General features: G+C 55.7%; 3 protein-coding genes across 3 annotated transcripts; 1 reads left to right on the forward strand and 2 right to left on the reverse strand.

Annotated features, from left to right (window-relative positions):
• The first annotated feature begins 73 nt into the window (after window positions 1-73).
• On the forward strand, window positions 74-1479 carry LOC6503897 (proteasome subunit beta type-7). Its single transcript, XM_001963765.3, has 3 exons — window positions 74-272; window positions 337-516; window positions 576-1479. The coding sequence occupies exons 1-3, from the start codon at window positions 178-180 to the stop codon at window positions 1267-1269; spliced, it is 969 nt and encodes a 322-aa protein (XP_001963801.1). The 5' UTR covers window positions 74-177; the 3' UTR covers window positions 1270-1479.
• Window positions 1480-3172: 1693 nt separating this feature from the next.
• Window positions 3173-5014, reverse strand: LOC6503755. The gene is made up of 2 exons (XM_001963766.4): window positions 4134-5014; window positions 3173-4075 (listed from the first exon to the last, which is right to left on the reverse strand). Exons 1-2 carry the CDS (start codon window positions 4725-4727, stop codon window positions 3530-3532), a joined length of 1140 nt encoding a protein of 379 aa, XP_001963802.1. The 5' UTR covers window positions 4728-5014; the 3' UTR covers window positions 3173-3529.
• Window positions 5015-5206: 192 nt separating this feature from the next.
• LOC6503754 lies at window positions 5207-6168 on the reverse strand. Its single transcript, XM_001963767.4, has one exon. It carries the CDS (start codon window positions 6087-6089, stop codon window positions 5442-5444), a length of 648 nt encoding a protein of 215 aa, XP_001963803.1. The 5' UTR covers window positions 6090-6168; the 3' UTR covers window positions 5207-5441.
• Window positions 6169-8543: the final 2375 nt, after the last annotated feature.

Here is an 8543-nt window from a genome sequence, read left to right on the forward strand (position 1 = left end):
AACACTGCCCATGTTAATGGCGCGAGTTTGAATAGTTTTAAATTTTAAATCTGAAAAGTGAAATCATAATCAACGAATACGAGTGAGAGGGATTTTCCAGTCACTTTACACATTACACATTCAAAACCTTCTGCCCCATTTTTCTTGCACACTTTTCTTGCCACTCGCCGTGCCGTAATGCTGTCTCAGTTTCCGGTCCGGAGGGCCGAGAAGACCGAGCCCGAAGATGCAACCGGAAAGCGATGCGGCTTCAGTTTCGTCAACTGCCGGCGGTGAGCTCTGCCTGCGAATATTTTATGACTTTCTGACTCACAAATTCCAACCCACCGCCTCTAGCAATGCCGAGCTCCTCGCCGGAGGCTACCAGCCGCCCAAGGCCGTCAAGACCGGCACCTCCATTGTGGGCATCATCTACAAGGACGGCGTCATCCTGGGAGCCGACACCCGGGCCACCGAGGGCCCCATCGTCTCCGACAAGAACTGCTCCAAGATCCATCATCTGCAGAAGCACATTTAGTGAGTACAGTGATTATACCCCAAGGAGTCGAGAATCCTTCTTACCCTCCACCTTGCAGCTGTTGCGGCGCCGGCACCGCCGCCGACACGGAGATGATGACCCTGATGACATCCGCGGAGCTGGACATGCACCAGCTGAACACGGGCCGCACCGTGCCGGTGGTCTGCGCCAGCATGCTGCTCCGGCGGACTCTGTTCCGGTACCAGGGCCACATTGGAGCGGCCCTCGTCATGGGCGGCGTGGACCGGAAGGGGCCACAGATCTACTGCATCTACCCGTGCGGCTCTAACGACAAGCTGCCGTATGCGGCCATGGGCTCCGGAACCCTGGCCGCCATGTCCGTGCTGGAGCACAGCTGGCGGCCGGACATCGACCTGGCCCAGGGCAAGCAGCTCGTCCGGGAGGCCATATCGGCCGGAGTGTTCAACGATCTGGGCTCCGGGTCGAACATCGACCTCTGCGTGGTGACCGCCAAGGGGGCGGAGTACCTGCGCACGGATACGGTGGCCAGCGAGCGGGGCGAGCGGCTGGGGAAGTACGCCATCAAGCCGAACTCCACCCTGGTCACCTCGACCTCCGTCCTCAGCCTGGAGATCACCGAGGAGCGGACCTACGGCATCGACTCGTCTCCCTCGAACCAAGCCTCCCTCGAGCTGCCGGAGGACATCCAGCCGGGGCCCAGTGGCCAGCAGAGGCCGAAGGAGGAGAAGGAGGAGAAGGATCCTCCTCCGGAGCAGCCCCAGCAGCGCTGAGTTTGCGTTTTTGAATTGGAAATTATGAAAATTAACCGTTTGCATGCTAATTTACCGCACAAATGTCCTGGCGATTCCCGGGGCACAGATTCCGCTTCCGGAATGTCCGAGTCCTGTTTCCCTGTCCCCTCCTGTTGTCCTGGGTGGGAAAGGAATTTGCGGGAATGCCTACAACTGCACTTGGAATAAAACCCACCCAGAAAGTGTTAACCAAAGAGTTTCAGGGCCGGGAAGTGGAATATTTCAAAGGTCCTAGCTAGGATCTGCTTCCACCGCCCCAGATATCCTGGTTTCTGGCAGTGTAGCTGCACTTGAAACTGGCCTGGGGATGTGCGTGGCCGGGCTGCTGGAGAAATTGCTAGAATCCCTGGCAAATCCTAATAGTTGAGTGGGAAATCCGGCAGTTATCTCGAGTATTTCTGGCGGGGAATGCGGGGGAGGCAGAGGAGCGTTCCGGATGGATGCCGTTCGGCAGGAGAACATCAAACGAGGAACTGCGAAAATGTGCAAATACAACCCGGACTGAGATAGCTAGGATACAGTGAAAGGATTCAGCAACAGAAACAGAAACAGATACAGATACAGATACGGATACGGATATGGGGCAGGACTCGCTCCAGGACCAGCATCATTATAAGATTAAATCGCACCCCCGTAGCCCACACTCCGGCTTTGTTTTGTCGTTTGTTTGCTGCTGGCTCTGCTATCTGGGAAGGAGTGCAGGCCAGGTGCCCTGGCCATCTGTTGGGTGTCCTTGCTCCTTCGCCCCAAGACCCCGGCTCGCATGTGTGCTGATTTCAAATTGGATTTGTGTGTCTGCTTGCCGGGCTCCTCTGCCGGAATTAGAGGCAAATGTGGTTACGATTCCGAAATGGACAAAGGACTCTCTTCCCAGCCATTGTGCTCGGCAGGGAGCTGAGATCCTGGGGAAGTGATTGTCGAATAACTATCCTACTGGCCTGGAAGACTGGCCATTCCGGGTGTCCTCGCCCCCATTTGCATCAATCCATCAATTCCAATCCCATCCATCTTGGCCCGTGATCTCTGCCGGTTCGATGAACTGTCGATGAACTGCCTGGGACCAGCGTATCCTGGGCCCTGTCCTAACTCGTCCTGTCCTCCGTTTTTGCGCCTCACCTGCCAGCGACGGGGATCCTGGGACGGGATTGCATTTATTATTTATTTACGGCCACTTGGCCTCCGGACGGAGGCAGCAGCAGCATCTGGGCCGGACTAGCAGGACTAATTGAATCACAATAAGGACCTGGCAGCAGAGCAGCAGTGGCAGAGCCAGTGGAGCAGCCGAGCTCCCTAGCAGCAGGAGCCCAACCGTGTCCCACTCACTCCGGAAAATGCGTCAAGTGCAATTTAATTTAAATCGTGCGTAGCCAAGGGCGACGAGGCAGGGGAGCGGCTGCGCCACAAGGATATCAAGGATACGTTGCGACGGAGCGTGCAGGAGTGTGGAGTGGCAGGAGTGTCTGCCGGAGAGGGTGGCACATTTGAATAAGAGCCAGGGATCCTGTCCCCGGGGCCACTCGAGGCAGTCATTTCATATCCTGTTGTTTATGGTCACACATATCCTTAAGGTCGTCGGAGCACAGGATGGGCCACGTGGGAGTAGGTAGTGGGGAGCAGAGAGCAGAGAGCAGAGAGCAAGGAGCAAAAGGTCAGTGTGCAAAGTGGCAGTCGAATCTGCCGGGATGTGAGCACGGATGCGGACACGGATATTGACAGGCGGGCAATAAAAACGACAAAAGCGACAACGGCAGCGCAAAGAACCACATTCGGGCGCCATAAACAGGACCAGCAATCGCCTGAAAGGATGCGTGGCCATTGCTTATTTATACAACAATGTCCTGGAAACAGTCCTGGTCCTGGTCCTGCTCTCAAAAAAAGCCAATCTCGCTTTCCAAAACTTTTAATCGAAATAAAATTGGGAAGGTAACTAGGAGGCTTTGGAATTTAACGAAATTTTGTCAGAAATATATAAATATACGAAGGGAACTCCTCGAGGGCAGTGGAGCACTACCGCGGTCCAGTTAAAGCCAAAGATGCAACAACAATAGAAATCCCGGGCTCCTGCCAGCGTCCTGCCAAGGGTGTGGCGGTCTCCGGGCCTCTTAATCCTTTTTGAATTTAACGAGCATCTTCCTTGTACATGTCCTTGTTTTTTGACTTTTCATCTTTTTAGTTGTTTTTTTCGGGTTTCGTGTTTTGTTTCTCAGCAGATCAAGAACGTCCTTGCTCAAGGGATCCTCTAGTGGAAGCGCCTCCGGTACATGTATCCGTAGAACGCAGAGCTGTTGGGGTCATTGTTCTCGTAGAGATTCCGGGACGCGTCGTGAAAGGGCTCGTCCTGCTCCTGCACTAGCGGGCGGCGCGGACGGCGGTGACGGCGGCGACGATTGTTCTGAGCAGGGGCCTGTGCCTGGGCTGCGGGGTCTCCAACCACTTCGGGGACAGCTGCCCCGTCTACAAAATTTCCGGCTGTCGGTGCTCCGGAGAAGGAAGCTTCAGGGGCGGCGGCTGCCGAGTGGGCTGCTCCGGGCACGGCTGCTGGGGGTATGGCTGCTTCGGCAGCTCTGTCTGCGGGGGCTGCTGGGCTGGTGGTGCCTGCCGGGGTAGGTAGAATCTCGTCTGAGGAGGACGTGGTCGACAGCGCGGTTAGGTCGAAGTTAGGGGCTGGCTCGCGACGGCTCCTGGTCGAGATCCTGGCATGCCGGTTCATGAACAAGCGCTGGAGGCGTTGGATCTCCATGTAGCTTCTGTGGAACTCCTCGTAGCGGGATTCCTGGTTCTGGTCCTGGGGGTAGGGGGCGGGATTAGGGACTGACAGGACACAGAGTCCTATGCCTGCTTACGGTTTCTGGTGGGGAGCCGCGGGTGTGTTCTGCCGTGGCCATCCGTGGTACGATTGGCGTTCGCCCACGACGCCGGCGCGGAGGGGGGTCTTCGAAGTCATGAACAATGCGAAACCGGCTGATCTGATCGTTGCTTCCAGGAGCATTCAAGACCCTGCTGCCGGCATCGCTGCCTGTGCTGAGGTTGCTAGCTTGGTTGGAGCCATCCGGCTCTCCTGCCCCGGCAAAGAAGACATTGATATCCACGTTAAATATATTTTCAATCAGGTACCCATCGAAGGCGGGGTCTTCGAGGGCAGCGTCGTAGAAGGGGTTGCGGGGAGGGCCATACATGTCGGGGCCATCTGCATGTCCACCTCCATTTACACTTCCATTTCCATTTCCATTCCCATCAAGGACATTCCCATTCCCGTTGGGCGGGTCGTTTCTGTTCCTGTGGAGCACATAGCCGTTCCTGTAGATCACATTCCCATGGGCGTCTTGGCCGTCGGGGGCAAGACCCGCCAGATTCAGGGCCCTGAACTGGGCGATGAGCTCCTCCAGCATGGCCTCAAGTGGATCCTGCTCAAGGTTGAAGGGAACGAACGGCAGCATGTCTCTTGTGCTGATGGGACTCCCGCACTTGTCGCGGAGATCGTGTGTGGGGTGTCCTGTGGAAAGTGTCCTGGCAACTGTGTCCTGGGAAATGCGTCGCTAGTGCCTGGACTCCGTCGAAAAGTATATCACTGCCTTCGCTGGAAGGTGTCTCGGGGAAGGGTCTCAATTTGAACCTTTGGCAGAACCACTTGCAATTTAGAAATTTCACTTTTATTCGCTGTTGTAATGCATCTATGTGGTAGATGTGTCCGGATTGGAAGCAAACTGTAGAATGAGCTCCAGCCGGCCGGTCGAGGGGATCAGAAAACGGGCAGTTGACAGTTCGATTCCATGGACTGCTTGGGCTACACGCTTTCCCAGTCAGGGCCTATTCGATCGGGAATCATTTGGGGGAAATGGAAGCTCTCAAGTGGTGGTCTTTCAGGCCCCTTCCCATCCCAGACCATTGGTAGCTTCTATTGAGGACCAAGAACTGATTACAAAGGGAGAGAACCGTATCCTTTCTTGAAAACAAAGGCGGGTATAGTTTATTTTTTATCATAATCTTTAGGGCAAAAAAGACCGCCAATTCCCAGATTAGAGTTCTAACATTGAGGGCCACTATAGATACTTTACACGTTCGATAACAGGTGTTTGGGCAAGGCCCTGATAAGATAGGAGATAGCCAGGTGGAACAGGTAGAACTGCTGCTCCGAGCCATTCCACGGCCCACTACAGCCGGAGCACAAAGGTCTGGATACTCTCGTGAGGAGCCGGGGGCCGGATGAGCTGCTCCCCGCCGGCGTCCTTCAGGTCCGCGTAGCGCAGCGTGTGGACGAGCTCGAAGCCCAGGCCCCGGACCAGGCGGGCGGAGTAGACGCTGGTGCAGTCGACGGAGACGAGGCGGTGGCCCAGATGCCGGGCCTGCTGGATGGCGGCGGTCATGAGGCGGGCGCCCAGCGCTCGGCCTCTGACGGCGGGATCCACGCCCAGAGCGTGGACGTGGATGCTGCTGGGCACCTCATACCGGCGACACACATCGGTGGCGGTCTCCACGGCGGAGAGGGCGGTGAGGATGCGACCCCACTTGGTGCCGGCGTGCTTTGCGGCCTCCTGGGCCACCTCCTGAGGCGCCGTCGCGTCCTTGGGCCCCGCCACCACGGCGCCGACTATCCGCTGGCCCTGGGCCTCCGGTAGGACGGCCAGGAAGCAGGTTCCGTGCGGAATATTCGAGAGCAGGAACTCCTTGTCGGCGGCGTCCGGTTCCGGGGGACTTGTGCCCACCGTGAGGGGCTCCTCGGCGTAGTAGTGCTTCAGCAGGAAGGTCATCAGCTGCTCCGCCTCCTCCTGCCTCACCGGTCGCACCTGGACGTCCTCCATGTTCCCTGTTCTGCAGTGTCGTAATGTTCTCCACAAAGGCAGGCACCCACGTGGAGAGTCTTCGAGTAACTGATCTTCCCAGCTGATCGGCTGGGAGAGGCAGTCCATGAGAGAGAAGCGCCAGAGAGCCCCAGCTGTGGATGGCAAGTTCAAGTTCCATGCTCTTAGATTCCACCCGGCTTGGGGTAGGTCAGGGTAGCCTCTGGGGCCTAGTAGCTTGAGGATCGTAAGCTTTGTAGAGTGGGTTCTGGAGAGATTAGATATGACACAAAGGGGCACTGGGGTGCTTGTTATAATGGACATTTAATGTGTTTTAATCCAAAAAACAATGAGATAGTCCTCTAAACAAGCTCTGGAGGAACGCTAGTACCAATATTTCCAACTAACCTCGTTGTTTTGAAAGGGTTCTGGCGGGCAGGCCATCGAGGAAATAGTGCCTAGCATATGTCCTAAAGGGAGGAGCCCTGAAACCATTGTACAAATGTGTATCTACTGGCTAATGCCATCCTGGGGCTGGGCCACGATCTAGGGCTCCCTCCGCCGTAATCAGGCTGTCGATTCTCTGCCCGGAGAAACTTATTTTTCCGGAGCAGCGCTCGTCCGCTTCTTTGCTAGTTTCGGGCCGTAAGAGGGATTGCGAGAAACTTGTGCTGGCGCACTTTTGTTACTTGTTACTTGGCCAGTTTTCTTTTGGCCGGCAGGAAAGTTTGCACGCGGCCGTTTACCAGGGCCCAGGGGCAGGAAGAGGGGGTGGATGCCGCACACGGAATGCATGCCACGTCAGATGGCCCGAACAGGACGTGCTTCACACCTTAAACAGTCGGCTCTTGGCCGCCGCAGCCAGCTGGTGGGTGGGCGTAGCGACGTGCTGGGCGGGCCAGTGGGAACCAGTGGGAGGCAGTGGGAGCCGGTGGGGGGGCGTGGCGGCATAATCATATAACTTGCAGGTTGCGGACGGGGCCAAAAAGCGGCTTCATTATCGACAGAAACGGCAGCTGCAGCGTCTAATTAGCGCGTCCAACGCGTCGTATGCGCAATGAATAATTGTCGGTTACCAGGACCACAAGCCGCCCGAAACCCACCACCACCAGCGCACCACCCCCTAGCCCCAGCCTTGGCTGGGCCACCATTGGGAAAAGCCTACAATCCCCTTTGCGGTCGGCATGCAACTTTTGCCAGATAGAGATACAACTGCAGATACAGATACAGATACAGTTACAGTTACAGGCGAATGCCGAGACAGAGTTACAGATTGCAGGACCTGCACGTGCCGCTTACGGCATCACATGGCTCAAAGGACACACAGGATCTGTCCTGCTATGCGATGCTGGCCAGTCACGCGTCGCAGGACAACACTTATTATATAATACTCGCATCATGGCGAAAAAAATGCCTCCAACTCGCATCGAATTTTTCTCAGTGCTCTATGTAACGCAAGCTCCTTCATCCTTTGGCCTTTTCCCTTCCACTCCCAGCAGCTCTGTAGTGGATTCCACACAAATTCAGTTGCCAAGATTGCGGCACTCGTTAGGGATTATTAATTAGCAATTTATGCCTTAGATTCCGTAATTTTGAGCTTACCTGGCGAGGTGGCTGGGATGTGAGTCCTTGCAGTCGGCATGGAAACAATTAGAACACACACTCTCCCACCCGCCCAGGCGCCCAGCTACAGGGCCGGTGGCAGAACAACAATGGGATTTCGAGTTAATATCAGTAATAAGCCTCAGCCACTTGGTCCTTAAGAATTATGCAAACAGTACACTGCAAGAAGCATTCAGGACCTGTAAGGAGATTAAGTTGGGACTGATACACTCCCTCCTGTGTCCTCGGACAAGGTGTTGTGGGTGGTGATGATGGCCCCGGATCGATTAACCAATCAAGAGGCCCGGACTTTGTCCCCTAAGCCAACCAAGCGGAGTGCAGCACTACGTGTGGCATTAAGTGGCGGCAGTGGCGCTAATGGAGGGCATCGGGCCATTAGGAGAGGTATTAGGGCGGCTTAAGAACCTGGAACACAATACAGGCAATAGCAGAACGGAAAACAGAACCTCACAACAGCAGCCACGAAGGACTGAAGGAGGGATGAGAGAGCGACAGGACTACAGGACACAGAGCTGTCCTGGCTGAGCAAATAAATAATTGTGTACACATTATTGGAGCTCCGACGAAGGCGGGATGCCCTGCCGGGCATTTGCATTCGCCTGGCCGAGGTCCGGCAAGTCCTGGCAGCAGAGTAACCCTCTGGACGGACTTCGATTACCCGATACGGTCAGCGTATCGGATCGGATGTGGCACGGGTGTGGCTGGACAAGCATAATCCGCAAACTAGCAGCTACACGGAAAACAGAAAGGGGCCACGAGGAGGTCCTGCAAGGGGATTATGCCACTGAAACTTATGGAAGTGAAATCGAGCGCGTGAAGTTCAAGTGGCAGCCATTGTCCACCTCGGAAAAC

This window comes from Drosophila ananassae, chromosome XL (genome assembly GCF_017639315.1).
Source record: "Drosophila ananassae strain 14024-0371.13 chromosome XL, ASM1763931v2, whole genome shotgun sequence".
In the NCBI taxonomy this organism is placed as follows: domain Eukaryota; kingdom Metazoa; phylum Arthropoda; class Insecta; order Diptera; family Drosophilidae; genus Drosophila; species Drosophila ananassae.

What these genes read in the sequence shown, in the direction of transcription:
- LOC6503897 (XM_001963765.3), top strand. Translation starts at nt 178, where the DNA reads ATGCTGTCTCAGTTTCCGGTCCGGAGGGCCGAGAAGACCGAGCCCGAA. An exon ending in AGTTTCGTCAACTGCCGGCG is followed by an intron (nt 273 to 336) that starts GTGAGCTCTGCC and finishes CACCGCCTCTAG; the next exon opens with CAATGCCGAGCTCCTCGCCG. An exon ending in CATCTGCAGAAGCACATTTA is followed by an intron (nt 517 to 575) that starts GTGAGTACAGTG and finishes TCCACCTTGCAG; the next exon opens with CTGTTGCGGCGCCGGCACCG.
- LOC6503755 (XM_001963766.4), bottom strand. Translation starts at nt 4,727, where the DNA reads ATGCTGCCGTTCGTTCCCTTCAACCTTGAGCAGGATCCACTTGAGGCC. An exon ending in GCGGCTCCCCACCAGAAACC is followed by an intron (nt 4,076 to 4,133) that starts GTAAGCAGGCAT and finishes CCCTACCCCCAG; the next exon opens with GACCAGAACCAGGAATCCCG.
- LOC6503754 (XM_001963767.4), bottom strand. Translation starts at nt 6,089, where the DNA reads ATGGAGGACGTCCAGGTGCGACCGGTGAGGCAGGAGGAGGCGGAGCAG.